Here is a 21,360-nt window from a genome sequence, read left to right as displayed (position 1 = left end):
TGTCTGATATCAGTGGCCCAGAACTGGACACAGCACTCAGGTGCAGCCTCACCAGCCCTGAGCGGAGGGGCGGGATCGCCTCTCTTGACCTGCTGGCGATACTTTGCCTAATGCAGCCAATACCATCAGCCGCCTTAGCAGCAAGGGCACATCTCTGGCTCACGTTCAGCTTGGTGCTCACCAGCAACCACAGGTCTGTTCCTGCAGAGCTGCTCTCCAGATGGGTGGCCCCCAGCCTGTCCTGGTGCCTGGGGTTGTTCCTCCCCAAAGGCAGCCCTCTGCACTTGTTGAACTTCATGGAATTCTTGTCAGCCCACCTCTCCGGCATGTTGAGGTCCCTCTGGATGGCAGTACAGCCTTCTGGTGAATCAGCTACTCCCCCTGGTTTCCTGTCATCCACAAATGTACTGAGGGTGCACTCTACCCCACTGCCCAGCTCATTACTGAAGATGTTAAACAGGACTGGACCCAGTGTTGACCCCTGGGGTACGCTGCTCGTTCCTGGCCTCCAACCAGACTTTGCACCACTGAGCACTACCCTCTAGGCCCAGCTGTTCAACCAGGTTTTGATCCACCACACTGTCTGCTCATCCAGCCCATGCTTCAGCAGCTTCCCTAGGAGGATCTTATGGGGGACAGTGTCAGATTTCTTCGTGGAGTCCAGAAAGACAATATCCATGGCTCCCCCCTCATCCACCAGCCTGGTGATTCCATTACTGAAGCTCATCAGGTTGGCCGGGCGGGACTTCCCCTCGGTGAATCCATGCTGAGTACTCCTGATGGTTTTGTTCTGCCTCCATGTGCCATTGTACTGTTTGATCGCTTTCCCAGGGATCGAGAAAAGGCTGAACAGCCTGTGCTTCCCTGTGTCCTCCTTCTTGCCCTTTTTGAGTGACGTTTGCTTTCCTCCAATCTTCAGACACTTCTCCCAGTTGCCACAATAGTACAAAGATTATAGAGAGTGGCTCACAGTGACATTTGCCAGCTCTCTCAGCACTCATAGGTGCACCCCATCAGGGCCCATGGATTTACAAATGTCCAGTTTGCTTAAGTATTCTCTGACCTGATCCTCTTCATGGTATGGGATTTATTTCTTGAGGAGGAATCTATAGTATTTGATAGTAGTATGCTATTAGACATAGTTTAGTGGTTTGTTTGGTTGGTTGGTTGGTTTGTTTGTTTTTTGTTTCATTTTGTGGTTTTTTTGTTTGTTTGTTTTTACCTCTGCCATTATTAAAACTACCTCAAATTCTGCAGTTTTCCAGTGTACTTTTAAATCAATCATTATGCTGCATTTGTATTTAGATATGTAAAATGTTACAAAATCATTTCTTCCACTCCCAATTTTTTTTTTTTAATATTTCTTTTTTTGTATGTGTTGGGGGGGGACAACACCACAATAGTACTTTTTTTCGCAATGTATACCTTTGATAGGTTTAGTCCTATTTCTGGGACAGCTGTTGCTGATGACAGAATTTGTGAATAAAAGTTTTATCAAAAGAATTGAGAAATAAATAATTTTATAAGGATATAGTTTGTTTGATGGTGTATAGATTACAAATAAATGTTATCATGAGTAAAAGCTACCATTACAGAAATATGAGAGTATTCACACTATATTTCACACTATATTATATTTGTACTGGTGATGATGGATCAGCTTTAGTGATGTAAGAAATTAGCAGACTTTTGGATTAACAAGGTAGAAAACAGGCAGGTAGCTTTTATAGTGTTTATAGATTTCATAGTAAATTTGGAGCTGATACTTATAAATCTATTTTTAAGCACTTCATTAAACCTCTGTAACTTCTCTTTTTGCAGCACGAAGGATGATCATTTCAATGTTAACATTCAGCCCCCTGTTGGAGAACTGCTTTTGCCTGTCACTATGTCAGAGAAAGACTTTAAGAAGGAGCAAGGTGAGAAATACTTTAGGAGCTTCAATAAATGTATGTGGATCAGAAGAGGTTGTATGGCTTTATCAATTTCAAAGTGTACAGCAAGTGCTTCCAGTGTGGCTGCTTGTGTTAGTTTCTATTAGTATTCAATCTGATACTAATGATTTAATTTTAAAAATGTCTTTAAAAGGACATGCAGTGCTATTTGACAGGTGTTTGGTGTCCCTTTAAAAACACAAATCCCACCCTTTACCCTGAAACAGTCTTTTGGCTCAGAGAGTTTTGGCTTCCTATCATGAAGTAATAACGTGTTTCCTACTAGTAGTAAAGCATAAAGTTGGAACCCCAGTTCCAAGAAATAAATCAAATTCACGTTGATATGGTGTCTGTTTTTACTAGTATTTTTTTTCTAAGGCTACTCCTCAATACTAGTAGCGTATGTGTTCTTCAACTACTTTGAAGTTTCATCTTCTTCCTTCAAGCACTTCATATAAAGAGATTATCAGAATAATGTTTTAGAAGGGTGACATCTTTTTTATACTTCAGCAGGCATTATTCTAATGTTGTGTCTTTAAAGAACGTAAGTTTCTGCTCCTAGTCCAAAGCTCCGTAAAAGCTTTTAGTGACTCGAATATTTTATACAAAATAATTAGAGAAAATTGTAGTTAGCTTTGACTGGATGTTAAATGGAACAATTCATACTGTTACCCTTAATTTGAATGTAGTTCTTGGACATCTCAAAATATAAATGATTGCATTTTGGATGCATTCAAATGTAATAGTGTTTACTCATCTATCTCAATGTATGGGGATTTACACGTGTAAATCTCTTCACATTGAGATGAGAATATACCCATGGGATCCTATCTCATTGCTGTGTAAGGCTCAGAATCTCAGTATATCCATCAAGCAATCAACAACACCAATGAGTATTGCTATGTATTATTAATTATTGCTTTTGAACAGTTCTTGGCTTTTGTATTTTTGAATGATTATTATTTTTTGAATGATTATTATTATTATTATTTTTGAATGATTAAGAAAGTAGTTTAAATATTGCTTGTATCATTTTCAGTTAGGCGTACTGTTGCAATAAAAAGTTAGGATTGTGCTTTGTTTTCTTAACCCATTGATACTTATTTGCTGTTCTTACCCTTTGCTGGCTAAAGCCTCCCTCTCTGCTTTATACCTGCTCAGCAACCCAAGGTGAGTGATTGAATGAGGCTGTGGCACATTTATTTTAAACTATTCCCTTCTAAAATTTGTAGCTGAGGTTGTAGTGAAAGGAAAGCAGGTTACTGTGCTTCTTCCTCCATGTTTTTATATTTGCTTGCTTTGTGATATTTCAATAGAGCTTTTGCATGTTTTGCTGTGACTGAGGGCTTTTTTCCTCCTGACTGGCCATACAGAACCATGAGCACATAGAAGAAGTGTACTTGGAGAATAGCTGTGGTCCTCTGTGGAGTTGTTGCCAAAATTCCTTTTTCTTCTGCCATTTTACTTCTATGGTTGTTGATTATTTGTCTGAATAAATCTGGCAGCTGTTTGCTATGTTTAATAGAGCAGAAAGGCTACTCTGAATAAAGCTATTTGAAAATTTGTTTATATGAAGTATTTGTAAATCCATGAAGGTCTCTTGGCATTTCTGTATTGCTCTCTCTGTCTTCCTGAATTCTTTCTTTGATGCAGGACTTGATGCTGGCAAATTTACCACAGGTTTAAAACCCTTTTCTATTGCATCTTTTTTGTTATAAATATCAGCTGTTTCAAAATATTTTTAGCAATAGAAGTCTCAGTTTAAATTTTACCTAAGTATTTATTACAGGTATCTAGGAACAGGTAGTATTTGGAGAGAATTACTATGTGCTCTTGCTAAATGAAAAATCTGAATTACAGTAATAAATGCAGGGCAGTTTAGAAGTTAGTATATATTATTCTATTTTGTGTTTAACTTCCATTTGTCTGTATTCTCCAAATGAATCTGATTTATATAACTTGCTTTTCACTTATCATGCTTCTCCTTTTTTCTTTTTTTTTTCCTTGCCTTTTTGGACTTAAGATGTTACAAGTCTTGTACCTGGAGATGCCTTATTTTATTTGCAACCAAAATAAATAGGTAAAAAACAGTGAAGGAGTGAGGAGAATATTAGAAATGCAAGACTATATTGGGGGAGAATGAGAATATGTATGGGTTTTAAGGATTTTTACATCTAAATTGTGTGTGTAATCTAATAAGAATGCTAAAGAGAAATACCCAGTATTATACTGATACATAGAAGACAATTCATTGCTTCACATCTTTACTCAATTACACTATGCTGTTTTGCATTGTCTGTTACATTTGTATATTTCCATTTTCTTCTTGATGGCATAAAGAGAGGAAAACAGACAGGTTATTGAATATTCATGGCTGCGGAGGTTATCTAGTGGTAGCAGCAAACCTCGAAAGCTGTATTTATGCACATGCTGTGCATGATATGGTTAGCCTTGTTTACACCATCTTGCCTTTCCTCCAGTTCTGAACTGGGGAATCCTCCTGTGAGGTAATGCTGCAAGGCAGCTGCTGAGTTAACATTAATGCTGTGATTGACAATTTGGAAGCAGTGGATAAAAATGGTATTGACAGACTACTTTTTGCCTCTCTGGTTAAATATTTTTAGTGATCTTCAGGCCTCAGGATTTTATATCCTATTGTACATCACTTCCTCAAGAATAAGTTTGACTTCTTTAGCAGGAATTTGGTATAAGTGAGACGTGTGCTGTTGGGACGTGTGCTCTGTATCCAGATTTTCACCTGTCTGTTTTTTGCCTTTTTTTTAAATATCAATAGCAAAACTCCCCTTGGCTTGTTTCAGAATTGGACTAATCCAGTAGCTAACATATCTTTTCCAATTTCAGTTCCTTTTACCATTAAAAATGTGTACAGTTATTTCATTGTATCACTTAGTTAACCCAGATTAATTGCTGCTCTATGCTCTGACTTGAGTTTTCTTAGATTCTGATGTTTTATGTAATATTAAAGGTGGCATGTGATTGTTATAGCAGGATATTACTCAGAATTTTTATGACGTTTTTAAAGAGCCAAGTAAAACTACTTCAAGTATAAGGACTTCCTCCCACCCTACTTATGGACATTTTTTAAAATAATTTTATCAATTATTTTTAAAAAGTGTTTAAGTGTATGTAGTTTAAGAAAAAAGAAACTTGGTTGCGTAAACAAATTGTTTACTTAATTTTATTAAAATTTATGCATCCAACTTGTCTTCCTAACAAGCAAGATGCTAATTCTTTAAATGGTTGGACATTTACTATTTTCTGGCCCTTGAGTACCACGAGCAATCATATTTGATGCCCCTTAATTAGAGCACCCTTTTTTCTTTCCAGGTTCTTTTCCACCTCAGCAATCGAGACAATACATTTGCTTACCATGCTGCTCTCCTAAGTGTTCTTTTGCATGTAAATTAATCTTGATTCAGTTTACACTGTCATGCTGAGTGGTACAAATTGCCTATAACAATAAAACAGCATGAGTTAAAAATAAAGGGGGGTGGAAAGGCAGATTGAATGTGTGCCTTACTTGATAGGATGTTACTTTGCTTTATGCCAATACATTAGTCGACGATAATGAATCTTCTGTTCTGAAAAGCATGGTTTAGTTGATTTTTTTAATTTTACTTCAATGGAGCAGTACCTTGTCTTTTATAGAACAAGTTAGACAAACCATTAATGACAAGAGTGTTAAGGTTAAATATGAAGCAATGCATTCACTTCTCTGAGTGCTATCCATCTTTCCATTTACAGGAGCTTGACAAAAGTACTGGCTTTGTACAACATTTCCTTTAATTACATGCTGCGGGAAACAGGCTTTTAACATAAACATAGTTGCATTCATTTATTCAGCATTTGCTCTTCAATAGAGCTTAATGGAGAAGGTTTAAATCCTAAATGAGTACACACATCTCTCAGCAGTGTTATGTCAGTCCCCATGCTTTGCTTAAAAGCAGTTTTAGTCTGCGTATGTAGTTTTTAAAGCTTTTGCCTAATAGTGAAGTTAAACAATTTGAAACAGAATGTACTATTCCCAAGATAAAACTGATTTTTATAGAAGTTGCATGCTTATTTTTATTCTTTTCAAGTGCAGATCATGTTCAAAAATATCCCATTATTTACTCATAAGCTGTTCTATTTTTACTTTGATATTTCTTATTTTGTGACAGCAGCTAATGCACATTCTGGTGCATTAAAATGTTAGATTTATTTTTTTAATTGCTCTACTCAGCATCTTTATGCTGTTTGCTGTGGGTTAGAACTGTATGTGCAGCCCTAAAATATTAGGCTTTTGAGAGTTTTGCATTGTTTTCATTATTAATGTTATTGTGGATTTCACATGCTTGATATTTCTGCCAAAAATATGTGTTCCATTGTTTGTGTTTTCAGTTTCTGCACATAACGTAAAAATACACACACAATGCTAAGATGTAGTTAGCGTTGGGTTTTAATCAACATAAGTGTCCTGCAAATTATTCTTCTAAACAATGGATTTTGATAGGAGAGGAAAGTGGTTTGTGTTTTGTTTTGTTTGTTTTAAATGACCTTGAACATTTTCTTTACTCTTTTTTTGTCATGTGTTCAGATGTAATCTCGATATTTCTGTTCTATTTTATACCGATATTCAAATTATTCTAATCAGAAAGTTTATCATGACATTTTAAAGAGGTGAATACTAACTGAATTTCCCAGTTTCTAATGTGATGACTTTGTCCTCAGGAACTAAATTGATTTGATGACTATGTGAATTTCAAGTTTATTTTTAGCAATTGGATTTCAAATTATAATTAAGTACTATGGTTTTATGATTGAAAGATTAGACAGTATCTTTGTATATGATCTTACATAAACTGGAATTTCCAAATCAGTCTTACTTAATATTTCATTTCTGGGTTTACATTCTTCTTTTAGGTTATTCTTTTTGAGAACAACCATCCTGATTTCACAGTTCCATTAGTATCACACATATCATTGTCCAGTTACTAGTAATTTATTTCTAGTAACAGGGCCTTGCAAATAATATATTAAGCTGATGTAATTATGTAATTTCTTATAAAATTGTTTTCTCAACGTATGATTTAACTTGTAATGAAGATGCTTTTTTTTTTTTCATGTTCAGAAATCTCTTATTTTGGTTTTAAGCACAATAAGCAAACAAATAAAAAGAATTTATAATGAAATACTTAACGTTTCAGGGATGCTGACAGGAATGAATGAGACATCTGCTACCATAGCTGTTGCTCCACAGAACTCTACCAGTCTTGTAATAATTGAGAAAGTAGTGAAGGCAGCAAACCTGGGTGTAGTCCCTTCTGGTCAAGACAACATACACAGGTAAGAATGCATGTCATTTGTAGTGGGTTCATCTTTTAATATGAATTTCAGTTGGTTTTGAATTCATCAACATTTTAAAATATTGGAGAAAATTTTATTATCTGCATCTTTAACAGATAAACTATGCATCTTGGACTGTGACATAGAATCCTGACCAGATATTATTAACCAGAGTACTTTTTGTTCTTTATTTGAATATGTATAGTACATCAAATATTTAGACCTTACTGGACACATTTAGGGGTGTTCTCTGTTTCCTACTTTTGTTTCAAAGATAAAAGATAGCCTTTTCAAAGCAAAGTACTTTAAGGAGCATCTACATGTTTTTCTGACTTTTGTTTCTGTTTCTGAAAATAAGTCTTTATCTGGATTTATCATCTGTTATAAGAAGCTTGTTTTTTCCACATTAATTTTTTTTTTAATTTATGATATCCAGCTATGTACACCTAGGATATGATTATCTTATTTTTAATTAGATGAAGATCTTTTAAGATGCAGGCTGAACATTACATTGAGTATTTCCTTCACCTTCCTGTATACGTGCAAGGAAAAACAGTAATTTTCATCAGCCAAGAAAGCCATTGGACCTGTCTAATTTCTGATGAATCTGTATGGCTTCTCACTTGTTACAAGAGCAAACAGAAAAATTGCTGTGTATGGGAAGCTGAGTAGACATATAACAACAGCAAGACATTACTGGAAGCTGTTAACTTAGCCTCCTGAATTTTGCTGTTTAAGTAAAAGCAAAGTATCTCCTCTTAAAGAAAAAAAAAAAAAAACTTTGAAATTTTGCTGGCTGAGATGGCTCTTTGGAATGGTAAGAGTCATGTAGCCTACACAGGACTAATAAGCTGATTATTTCTCTTCTTTGGATTTAGTCTTTTTTCCATCACTGGGCATTCGTATTGCATTGCATTAACATTAACCCAGCTGGATTTTCCTATGCATTTGATATGGTCAATGATAAAATTCTGTTTCACCATAAAAACACGGTACAGCTAGTGCGATTGCACTGAAATGATTGTCACTATTGACACCTGCTCCTCCATGAAAGAGTCCTCATTTGTTGCATCCCTGAGGGATCTATACAGCCTGCGTTCTCAACATCAATTCAAAGACTAGGTGAGAGTGTCAATCAAGAGAGACTAAAGTGTCTATGTTATATAGGTGTTCTTCATCTTTACCCTATCCATCACATGATACTTAGTACATAGGGATGGATTGTTTTGTGACCGAGTCTCAAAAAAACTACCTAAAATAATAGCTTAGTTCCTAACTCAGCCACAGGTTTCCCGTTTGTCCACAAGTTTCTAATTTGATCTTACTTTCTCTTGCACTTCGTAAAAAGGAGGAAGTTTTTCATGAAAGAGAGTCTATAACCAACAGTAACTAAATTGAAGATGTACTTGCTGTTGTCCAGTACGCTTCTTCAGAGACAGTGGTTAAAGGCATGTTCTGTTAGGGCTGAAGTATTCAAAACACTTTAGAGCATCCTGAAATCGTGGCTGAAAGGTTTTTTTCTGCCATAGTAGATACAGAATGGTTTGTGTTTATAATGTGCAGCAGGAAAAGAAGATGAGTTTGTAACAACATAACCAGAACTTTACCAGAACTTCCCAAAAGTAATGGGTATTTAGAAAACAGTCCATCATTTGCTTTGCTGTGGAGTTCACAGATACTGTGTAGTTTCATTTGCACTTTTTTTTTTTTTTTTTAATTGAGAACAGGAATGGGAACATTAACTAATTGATACTGTGATGAACCTACCTGGTCATCTTTTAAATACTGCTGTTATCATTAAAGAATCCCAGACTTAGATAAATGAAAATTTGAGATAGATTATTATTTATAGATATTATTATTCATAGTTAATGAATACTTTAAAATCTCTAAAACAAGTGACTAAAATATTTTTATACATACCTATAAAATGTATAGATATATTTGGGTTAAATCAACTCCGTCATTACAGTTAACAAAAAATGAATCAATTCTTGCAAAATATTGTGGATGCAAGAAGTGCAGTATGTTTTATTTAAATAGAACATACACCATTTCAAGATGATAAAATAAACATTCAGCTTTTACCTTGACAAAGCAGTAATTAATTTGATAAAAATATCATGAAATATTTTTTTTCTTCTTCTATAGTATTGGGATTTTTCCTGTTTGTTTTATTGCAAGTGGTATTTGGGAAGAAAAAATCATATATAAGAACTTGTTTCAGCTCATCATGCTATTCTGTGAGGACTAGTTGAGTTCAACTTCTTGGAAGTGCTTAGTACACGAGAAAAGCAGTACTATTTTTAAACTGACATTGTTGTTCTGCACTTTGCAGCCTGAATTGCATTAACCTCTCAGTTGGTCATTCCCAACTAGAGTATTACCTAATGACTGCTAATGGCAAGAAATATCTATTGTCTGGTAATGAAATATACTCATACAAAATGCAATAGTATAGTTGAATACAAGCTTATCTAGTGAGTATGAACAGGTGCATGTTACTTGTTTTTTGTTTTTTGTTTTTTTTCAGTCCAAGCATATTTGCACTCATGACGAAAATGTTGTCATGTTGGTGGGACCAAATTACTTTTCTTTAAATTGATAACCCTATTTAGGACTGCATTTTGCAACACATAAAATCACTAAGGCAACTACTCTGAAGGTCTGAAAACAAATACTTGCAACAAATATCAATGGAATAGCATGCACTCACCAGTGAAAAATGAAGTAAATGTAAACTTGTCAAATATATCAGCTATATGTCAGTCCATATCACAGTATAGCAACACTTTTTACATGCATTTTTGCTCTTTTTAACATAGGGTTGCTGATTTTTTATAATTACATGAAAATACTAATTAAACTGTTAGTAAGTATAGAACAAAATGCCAGATAATACAGTTGATTATATTTTAGACTTTATTTTCTGACCTGTTTTATTTCTTTTAAGTGATACCTGAAAAAAAAAATCTAAACACAATAAATATCAGAACACAAATTTGCAGATTTGTACTCATATTTTTTCAAAATAAATTATATTAATTTAATTTATTTAATATTAATTATATTATTTATTTAATTTAATTTATTTAATATTAATTATATTATTTCAAAATAAATTATTTCAAAATAAATTTGCTGTGCTATTTTACTTGCTTAAGTATAGTAACCTGCACCTAAAATTAGGTAGCTTTATACAAGCTATTAGGTCTCTGTGTCTTGCAAGGCTGCATATAGTGCACGTTTATGCTCTTCACAGGATTTGACTATCCTGTGTATTGACCTCTCTTGCTTTTGTTGTCAAGGGGAAATACTATTTCAGTTGTAAGACCTCTACTAAGAGCAAAAATGTGAAATGAATTTAAAGACAGTATTTTTTTTGAGAGCAGGAAATACAATGTCTCCTGGAATTTGAAAATGTCACCAAAAACAGTGAGCATTATTTTTCTTAAAATATTTCACAAGGGTGATTGTTGCAGAAATCTTAGAGCCTTCTCTTTCTGTGTTCTGAGAAAATATTTTAAGAGGTGAAGGGTGTAAACAGGTTGAAGAGCACATAGATGTTGACCAAATCATTTTAAAAAGAATTAGGAAAAGTCCCAGGCTTCTGTCTTGTGATTAAGACCATGTCTGTGGACACCATTGGAATATCTACAAGCAAAGACATTGAAAGAAAAGTATGTTTTTTCCTACAGAGAAATCAGTCCAAATAACCACATTTAAGGACCAACAAGTACATTTAAGTTGAATATCTGCTGTCTGACAGGAATTTTTGCATCTTCAAGACGAGGATACAAAATAGAGGGTATTCATTCCCTCAAAGTCAATTAGTCTTTGGATCAACCCTTCAATTCCCTGTCTCTAGTTGTGCAATAACACTAATTGCTTTATATATAAAATATAAATTCTAGACTGTTCTCTTCTGTTTCAAAATGTGATAAGACAAAGACACTACTGAACTCAAGATTTTCAGTATTTTTTTTAAACAACATGAGCTTTATTTATCCAGAAACATCCTTAATGCTAGTGTTATTTTCAAAATCTGTTGCTTACTTGCTCTGAGATGAATATTCTAGAAGTTCCTCGGGTCTCTTTCTGCTTTCTTTATTTTCAGCTCCATAACCTCCCACCAGGATAGGTAATTCTCATTTTCTTCAGTTTGAATGTAGCAGAAGACAACAGACAGTGGTTGAGAAAATGAGTTGCAAGCTTTACTTGTTATTAGATTTGAATGGTCTCATGACCCTCTTGAAAGTGTCAAAATACAGTCTATTACATAAAGGCTTCTAGATGAGTGAAAGATATCTCAGGGTAATTTGACTTAGAAAGGAAATAATGGAAATACAGATAACAAATATTTCCACTGCCTCCAAAATATGGCGCAAAAACTTTGTAGTCATTGGCATTAGCATTTACCAGAAACGTTCTTTCAGAGGTGGGATCACAAACTGGATTTGCTTCTTCACTCTTCCACTTTGGTTTATGCTTGTGTGATTCTATTGATGTCAGAATATATGTTTAAAGGGATGGTAATTAGGGTCTTCTTGAACTATCTCTCCACCTTCCACTCTCTGAAGCATTTTTTAAACAGTATGAATTGTACTCTACTGTATTATTTCCCTCAGTGACCATGGCTCTGCAAAATGATAAAGTGTAGAGCATCTTTTCCACAGGTTTCATTCTTTAAGAGTTTACTTGCACACTGCCTAATCAGTCAGTGAGATAATAGTCTGAACCCATCAGAGTGGATATGAAGAACGGATTTTACTTAACCTCATCCAGTTTAATAGTCCATTTAACTAGTCTGGTGCTGTTGTTGGATTTTGGAGGAAATCAACAATTAGGAAACAGTTGGGTTAGAAAGTGATCATAGTCTCATCTACTTACCTCTATTCAGCAGGTCATGGCCTTAACCACTGGCCAGCACTTAAAGAAAAACACGACAGCATTAACGTCAGTCATCTAATTTGAGACAGTCAAGTCTCTAATTTCAACAACCCAATATGGGACAATGTGAGTTTCTGGAGAAAATCAAGCTTCAGTTTTGTTACTTTCCACATTGAAGCCTTAATCTGCTTCTGGGCAGCTGTTTTCACTTTTTGCAATAGTGAGTGTAATACACTCCATTACAGTGGTCATTCTCAAAGCAGTATTTTCTTTTGATGTATTACCAGAACTTTCAGATGGAGGATGTGTTGGTCTCTTTGCATGTGTCATAGACACCTGCGTTAACAGCAAACAAGGTAGCTTTTAAACAAAAAGCAAAAAAAAAAAACAACAGTACTTCTGCTCATTGCTGGGGCAGGTCTAGCTAGCTGAAGCACAGCATTGCATGCAATGACTATGCTGCTTCAGGTATCTGTATTTTTAATGACACTTGAGTTCTCCATACAGATACATCGGTTTGTTCAGAGTTTGCTGTGTGTAGTACATCATTCAACATACTCATAACTTATGTGGTTTTGTGGATAAGTAAGTATTTAACAGGATGTTAAATATTTTCCACCTGCCTTTTGGAGGCTTGCATTATTTTAGCTAAATCAAAAACATACTGTGGAAATCATGTAACATGACAGTGAGAGCACATTGCAGTGGATAGGCATCAAAAACCTGAAGAACATAAAAGCAACTAGACATAGTATCGAAACTTGCATGAAATGCTTTAAAAAAAAAAAAAAGAAAGAAAACAAAGAAAGAAAGAAAAGAAAGAAACCGAAGGATCAACACTTGTTTTGCAGTAGCCTTTATTCCCCACCCCATGCATCAGCCTGACAGTCTGATGGAATTCACCCCTTTTTATCATTTTGCAACCTGTCATGTCCCATTTATGTTATATTGGCAGACTGATTCTCAAAGGAAAGAGGGTTTTGTTTACAGACAATTTTGATTATCAGAGAATGGCATGCTTAGTAATGTTATCCACCCCACATCTCTTTAATCCAACAGCACTTAATTCGGGGAGAAAAGGTGTGTGACTATGCATGTATGTAGGTACGTATGTATTGAACAAACTCCTGCTTGAAGGAGTTTACTTGGAAAATCTTTGTGTATGCCATCTTCCAGTTTATACTAAATTGGAAGAGGTCACAGAAAGCTGGTGATCAGGCCCCATCAGCTTACCATATCCAAAAACTGTAGCTGTTTCCAACATGTCAGAAAGGAAGGACAGTCACACATTTATTGAAGTATAAACATAGCATAGAAATTAATGAGAATTATAAATTGTTTATCATTTATATACTATCTCCAATTAACAATCTCAGTATAATGAGATTATATGTTTAAAATTTACATAATAAATGATATGTTTATAGCATATAAACAATCTCAGTATTTCTCAACAACTGAGCATATATATTTGGATCTCCATATGAAGAGATATGTGCTCTCAGTAGTTGACAAATACGTCCTATAAATCCAATAAGTCTTTTTTAAAGACCTTTTCTTCTCTGTGTGCACACAGAAATTTTTTTCTAAGATTTTTTACTAAGTAATTGGCTTGTCTGAGAGCTCAAATGAAGTGAAATCTACCTCTGGCAGTAGCTCCTTTGAAGCAGTTTTGTGGACTGTTCTGCTCCATGGTTTTTTAGCTGTTGGGCCCAGTCGTCTTTTTTTACTCTTCAAGAGAGCTGCAATGGGTAGCCAAGTAAATAAACTTGTAACAGACATGCAGCCTTGATTTTGCTTCCTAATTTCTCTAGTAAGAATTAATTAGAAGGCTAAATGCCCTAGGCAAAAGAGTTTCTCTATTACCCTTTACCTGTAGGTGACAGAATTCTAGGTGGAATGGTACGTGGCTATCCACTGGTATTTCAGCCCTCCTTTTTGCCAGAAGTTGTAAACTCTTAACACTTCTTTAATTTATTGTAGAATCCTAGATTTAAAATAAATTAATAAATGTTTGGTCTCTTAGTGACCCAGCTAGCCTAACTAACCATTTACCATTCTTTCGTCAGCCTGTGCTGAAAGTCTTTCTGGTTAGTCACTATTCTTTGGTAAATATTTTTATTCCTAGATAAAAAGAAAACTAGAAGTTTTAAATATGAGTGTACTCATTCAGTAGTTTCTATTATATATTTCTCAATCAAATCCTAATGTCCCCAAACCTGGAATTTCCTCACTGCTTACAAATGGGCTCTGCATGTACTAATACTGTTTTCATGTATTATTAGCACATGAAGATGTTGATTAACTGGTACAAGATACTTGATCAAGAGAATGTCTTTCTACAACACCATCTAAGGCATTTAATATTTTAAATATTTTACTGTATCTAAGGAACTTGCATGTGGATTGCAAAATCTAAAAATAACTTTAAGAAATCAAATTTGAGCTTAATATTAAAATTATATGAGTGAGTTATTTTGGATACAAGGTTAATCAAAATAGATGGTTATAGCCTTGCATGTCTGCTGTCCACTAGAGGACAGCACTGCTTTTGTATCAGAATGCTGTAAAGTGAAAAATATGTGCAGCATTTTCTTTGAGCAACAAACGGGAACCTTCTGAGTCAGTTGGTTAAACAAAAAACATTTAACACTTAAACTAGCTGAAGAAGAGAATATATTTGATTTGAAAAATCTCTGAGCAGGTTTAATCTTTTAATGTATTTCTGTAAGGTGAAGTACTTTCTTTGAATTAAATATTTTTTTTGCAAATGAAAATTCATAGCCTGTTTTAAAGAGGGACTGGATTTAATTGTAATGCTTACCATATTAAACTCCTGATTATTTAAGAAAAATAAAGCAAACAGAATAGATGAGAAAACAAAATAGATCAGGTATCACAATTATAGTTTTCTAGGTGAGGAGCAAATATAATGATTCAAGTTTTTAGCTTATTGAAGTTTTGGGAAGGAGATATAAGTACCTCCATATAAAAATGCTGAAGTTTTTGAACTTAAAGGAAATTTTTGTGAAGATAAGTTCATGCAGCATCTTTTTGAACATGTGGAGTACTGCTGTGTACTGGACAGTAAGTTCTGAGGACTCATTTGCATTCATGCATTTTTGTTAGGAATACAGTGCAACTGCTCACTGGTAACAGGACAAACTCAAAATCTATTTTAGAAATAAAATTTAAAATCTTTTTTCTAAAGTACATATTTGAATTGAATTTATTTGCACAATTTTGCAATTTCATTAAACCTCAAAATTGTTAATATTGAAAATGAGTTAAATTGTGGTAATGAATTACGTATTTTGAACAATTTATTTTAAGAAAAATGTTAGATTGAAATGGTCTTGAAAAAGAAAACATCTCAAAGTATCTTTATATGATTTTTAATACAAATATTAATTAATTTCCATGACTAATAACCAGTCAGTCTTAAAAAAGTTTTTTTCCGAGAGGTTAAAATCACCAGGTTAAGAAAAAGATGTTTCTTTTCTCTCTCTCTCTCTCTTTTTTTTAATGTTTGTACTTTGTTTCATTAAGCTTACTGTATCCTCAAGTCAGAACTAATACATATTAATGCTATTCCAAATACTTCCTTTTTTCATGTTCTAAGGCTTATTCATAGAACCATTGCACATAATTAGTAATATAGCCAATTTTGAGATGAAATGCTCATTACAGAGTCAAACCTATATATAGGGAGACTTTGGCAGAGTGAGGTAAATATTCAGAGTACTGGAACTACTTTTGTTTTTCTGTGTGATACACTGGAATGTACTTCGTAGTTGTTCGTTCTTCTATTTACAAATTGGAGATTAATTCACAGTCATATTTTTATCCTTTGAATATATTCATTGCATAACTTGATTACACATTTGTGAACTTTGGACTAATCATTTGTCTACAGCTAGGGCAGGGCATTGTATCTTGTGATCGTCTTTCTTACTAATAGGATTCTGTCTGCTTCAGCAGGCAGTAATTGAAGGCTTAATGTGCAAGATTTAAAAAAAAAAAAAAAAGTTTTAGCCTCTGTGTGCCATTGTCAGTGTTTCTGGTAAGCAATAGAACTGAAAAAGAAGAAAATTTAGCTTAAATGGAAGAATCAAAGATGAAGAGTGCCCGACAAGAGAGAGCATGTGTTTTAGTGCTGTTGAATTATGCGTCACAAGCCCTGCTCTGCTATAAACAAATGTCCCGATAGCGTTGAACTGTAAATTCACTTTTTAAAATGTTCAGTTTTTAAGAGCATATTTTCAGAGTGAGTTACTCTGTTACTCTATTCTCTGGCTTGGAATTTTCAAAATCCTTCCAAATAAAAATGCTTCTCCTGCATACTGCAGCTCTATCTTCTGTCTACAGGACAAAAAGGAATATAACTGCTAGTCTGTAGTTAGGCTAGTAATTACTACAAAGCCAGCGTTTGCCAAATGCTGTCACATTGTAATATCTGATGGTCTGTTTTTTTCCCCTTTATTAGGAATTCAGACTAACAACAAATAAGGTATTTTTACATGACAGCCATTAAAAAATCATAGTTCATGACCAAGAATGTATTTGATTTTTAACTATTGAAAGACTGAATGGTTTCTAAAAATATGCCAGTGCTTTACTGATGCTGATGTAGAATTTGATTCTTAATATGTATTTTCTTACCTACTGAAAGATACTATATTTCTGTAAATTTGTGAACTCCCCCTCTCTTTTTCCAGGTCACACAGCCTCAGAATATTTAGTGTTCTTCTTAAAAATATGTATTTGAAAAAAACTTAGAATATGCAAATATATCTCACATTCTCATGTTTCTGCTCCGTCTTGATTTTTTTTTGTGTGGAAAATGTTAACACCTGCAAATCTTTCTGGATATTTTTAATGATGCAAAAGCAGTTTTAGAAGTAATATTATAAAGAAATCTAGTCAATAACTGTACTATAACAGAAACAGCCATCTTAAAACTATTAGTAAATATTTGTTTCTGTTTTCTGAATGGTTCTCTCATTTATCTTGTTTGGTTGTTTTTTGTTTGTTTGTTTTCATATTCACTGCTTCGTTCTTTGTTGCAACAGAGCCATACTGATACTATAATGTTTTATGCCACAAGTTGCCCAAAGAACAAATTCTGTATTTTGGACTTAATAACAACCAATTTATAAGTTAGATTTGAATGTTTGACAATGCAGTTCCCAGGTTTGACTGAGACTATGAAGTTTGATCGTTTATAATATCTTTTTTTCAAGTATTTGGATTCAAAATCCTACCTTTAAGGCATTATCAACTTTCAGAAAAAGTGAAAATAATTACTGACCTCATGGGAAAAATAAAAGCTGTTCCACAGCTTCTCACAATGAATAAATACCTACTATAGAGAGTGATTAATTTTTGCTGCTGAAAGATTTTTAATGGCTTTCTGGTTTAACTATTTAGAGCAGAAAACATGTATTGTAAAATTTACATAGGCTCATAATAAGAGCAAACATATACAATGCATTAATGTGTGCAAAGTCTAAAAATCAGATACTACTCAAATTATTCAATGACAGCATTTTTAAAACATCTAAATAACTAGCAAATCAGTTTTACTGATCATGTCTTGTAACCAAAAGTCAACAGCTTCATCTTTTAATAACTGCATTCAGTTTCAACAATTGAATAAACTGGTTTGTGTTATAACTGTTTTTAGAAACTTCTTCCTCATTTTAAGGAACAGATTTCAGTTTCCAAAGTTCAAAAGCAGTGGTAAACATATTCTGTCGTGGTTCTTCTATACACCCTTTTCAATGGTGAACAGAAGTTGTCTCGTTTTGTTCCATTTTTTTTCCCTAAGTGACTCCAGATCACTGACCATTGATACAAACCAATTAGCCAATGCTATTTATGCATATTAACACTTTGTGTAGAATTAGCCAAAAATCAGACCCTTTATCCTATGCAAGTGACATAAAAACTCACATTAATTACGTGTTCTTTTTAGAGGTATGGAAAAGCAATATTGATCACCTATCAGATTTGGCAAATACACTTGTGAAAATATCAGCACATAACTAATCTCTGGTGCTTTGGGCTTCCCTGGGTTTCACAGAACACCGACTTCGTATCACTTTCAGGTTTTAATAAAAGAGGGTAAAATCAAGCCTTGAGGCTATGAAACACAGCAGGAGTGCCAACTACCAACCTTTTTATGTGCATACTTAGACATAATCTGCTTCTGTGTCGTCCCAAGACACAACTGTTAAGTAAATAAAGTGACTAATAAGACTATTGTTTATATAATTATCCTCCTGTCAAAATCAACAAGAGAAATAGTGATCTTCTACATTGCAGTGCAAGTAGACAAAATCATTGATATAACTAGCTAAGTAGTTAATTTTTATAGCAGTGATGTCGTTTCAGAATCTCCTATTAAAGGGAAAGGTCTTTGAATGTATCTATAATCTGGACAAAAGAAATAGATTGACCTGTGATGGGTGACATTAGAGAAGTGCCCCATGTTTCCCTAATTAGTATAATGTGTTATGAGATTTTGATATGCTTAGTTTAAAAAGAAAAAAAGACAGAAATTACATCTCGTTTAAAGAGAACCTGCTTCCTGCTTAAGTGGCTAATATTTTAATTAAGTCTGGAGTGAAGTTTTTTGAGTATCTCCTGATAAACTCCCTCCTTTATGTTGATGGTAATTAAACAGATCCCTAAGGGCCCGGGCAGGCGCTTTGCGAGGCCCATGCTAATTGTCAGACATGAGACACTGACCAGTTGGTTTGCTCTTGAATAGCCGACAGCGTGCTGTCAGCCCAGCAGTTTTATTTTTCTGCATTGTGCGCTGTTGTCAGGGCTAACTGGGTCCTTTTGTGGCTGAAGATGTTGCGCAAATTGAGGCAGATGGCTCCGGTTCAGACACGTGTCCTTCATTGGGAGGAGAGGAGATTGGCCCCGCAAAGTGGGGTCAGGCTGGGTCGCGGACCTGCTCCGCACTTCTTAGCGTTTTCAAAAGCCCATGTGCAGAAACTTGGTTGTTGTCAAGTAACCACCACCACCAACAACGAAAAGCAGAAAAGCATGGTGTGCTCCTTGCGGGATGCGGAGGACGAGGCTGTTGCCATCCTCTTCCGTCCCGTCTCTTGGGCCTGGCTGTGCATGCAGAATGAATTAACAGGATTGACAGAAGTTCATTGTGCCTAAAATGGCTTTTCAGTCAATTGTAGTGCTTAAAAGGCTAGTTTTGCTTTTAATTCCATGTAATTAGTGGGTTCTTCATGTCTTGGAATTTAGTAATGGTGCATTAGTTCTAACTTTTATCTGGATTTTTTCAGTTTGCTTTGTATGACTTTTAGTCATAAAATATTTAGAAACAGTGACCACATTTTTATGATTAAATATTCTGGAGATGAAATGCATTCACAGATGCAAGGATTTGCTGTCTTGCTGTTGCCATCATTTGAAAGGATTATGTTGGATGTTCAAGTATTTTTAGCCTGGATTAATTCCTGAGAAAGCAGGAGGAATGTACTTTTCTGAAAGTACAACAATTTGGCTTTTCAGAAGTGTTTTCTCACATTTACTGTTGTTGGATTTTCTTTCTTTGGGGCACCAAATTATATTTTCCATGGAAATCTCCATAGAATTAAATTTAGGTTGCTCATGTACACTAAAGCGGCTCCTGAGTATTGTACAGGAACTGAAGAATTGGAATTCAAATAATAATTTAAGTATATTTTATTTGATTTATTAAATACAGGGCTTTGCACAATCCCTTTCTGTCCTTAAATACTAAAATATTTGCACAATGATGAAGAAATTGTCTGCAGAATTGAGTTTTCATGGTTTATCCCCTGAAATTGCTTAATGAAATTGGAGGCATTTTGTTAATAGATGAGCTCATTTAACTTTTGCAGAAAGAAGTAATAGTAGTCTATGACCTGAAGATTCTCAGCAATTTTCTTTTTATTTTTTTACTTTTCTTCTCCCTCTAGGTTTGCAGCTAAGACTGTGCACAGTGGGTCACTGATGCTAGTCACAGTGGAGCTGAAGGAGAGCTCTACAGCACAGCTCATCATAAACACTGAGAAAACCGTGATTGGTTCTGTTCTGCTGCGGGAGCTGAAGCCTGTCCTGTCCCAGGGGTAACCTGCTTACATCTGGACTTCAGAATCTGGCACACAACAAAAGTGCCTGGCATCCACTACTGCTGCCTTTCATTTATAATAATAGCCCTTCCATCTGGCAGTGGGGGGAAGAATACACTCTTGACATTCTTGTCTTCTGCTTTAGAATGCTAGTGTGTATCTATCATGTATGCAAGTCCTCTCCTTTTTTTCTGCTTGCTAACCAAAGAACATACATTTTACTGTCAGTTATCTGCATTCTTAAATGTATTTCCCGTTTGTTCTATCCTAGTACTTCCCTCTCTGATCCCATTTTCCCTTTCCCCACTGTAGTAGACAAATACTGGATTATAAAGTTCAAGGGAAATCACGCTGCTGGAAAACTGTGTTAAAATGGCAGATAGGTTCCAGCAACACACACAGCAACTGTGTGTGTGGTTCTGAGAAGTTTGATTGTGTAAGTGTAACAGCACAATAAGTACAAGAAAATTGTGTTTGCTTTCTGAAAATCCTTGTAAACCTGAACTGATGTAGTAAGATTGTTGTTCCCACTTAATGTTATTTTCACAAATATTTTGTTGATGTGCCAATAAAGTAGTGCTGTGAGCAGAAAGTCGATCTCTCTTCTTTTGGTAGAGAACCAATAAAGATTGTCAGTAATGTATATAACTGGTTAATTTAAAGTAAATACTAACAAGATTGAATGCCACATATGCATTAGGAAACTGTTTTTGTGAAAGTAGACAGTGTTTGTGCTCCAATTTTAATTTTCTGATATGCAGTTACATTTTTGCTAATGAACAAAACCCATAACTCTTTATTTTCAAATTGGCCTATTCATAAAATACTGACTGAAGAGACTATTTTGGTAAATACTGTCACCTAGCTTAATAAATCATTCAAATTCTTTGCTTGAAATTTTTATTGTATACCTAAGCTAATATCTCCCACCTTTGCATAAATCAGGGCTTGAGGCAAAGAGAAATTCATAGCCATATCTACTGAGCTGAGAAGTCCAACAGCTCTGCCACCGTGGTGGTACACAATTTTCTGCCTGTTGCTACAGCGGCTGTAACCTGAACGTG

The 21,360-nt window shown here is 34.7% G+C and overlaps 1 protein-coding gene across 6 annotated transcripts in view; it reads left to right on the top strand.

Annotated features, from left to right (window-relative positions):
- Positions 1–20,888, top strand: part of AP3B1 (adaptor related protein complex 3 subunit beta 1) — a 165,395-nt gene extending 144,507 nt beyond the window's left edge. For 5 of the 6 annotated variants that reach the window (XM_083819023.1, XM_083819024.1, XM_083819025.1 and 2 more), the window contains 3 exons: positions 1,822–1,919; positions 7,142–7,280; positions 20,144–20,888. In XM_083819023.1, the coding sequence (XP_083675149.1) occupies positions 1,822–1,919; positions 7,142–7,280; positions 20,144–20,297 (391 nt within the window). In that variant the 3' untranslated portion in view covers positions 20,298–20,888. Of the gene's footprint in view, positions 1–1,821; positions 1,920–3,067; positions 3,105–7,141; positions 7,281–20,143 lie in introns of all 6 variants that reach the window. The other variant, XR_014577124.1, reaches the window with a different exon arrangement.
- Positions 20,889–21,360: the final 472 nt, after the last annotated feature.

The sequence above is a fragment of the Anser anser genome (assembly GCF_964211835.1).
Source record: "Anser anser genome assembly, chromosome: Z".
Classification (NCBI taxonomy): domain Eukaryota; kingdom Metazoa; phylum Chordata; class Aves; order Anseriformes; family Anatidae; genus Anser; species Anser anser.
Note: the sequence above shows the minus strand (reverse complement) of the source record. Positions and strands in the feature narration are given on the sequence as shown.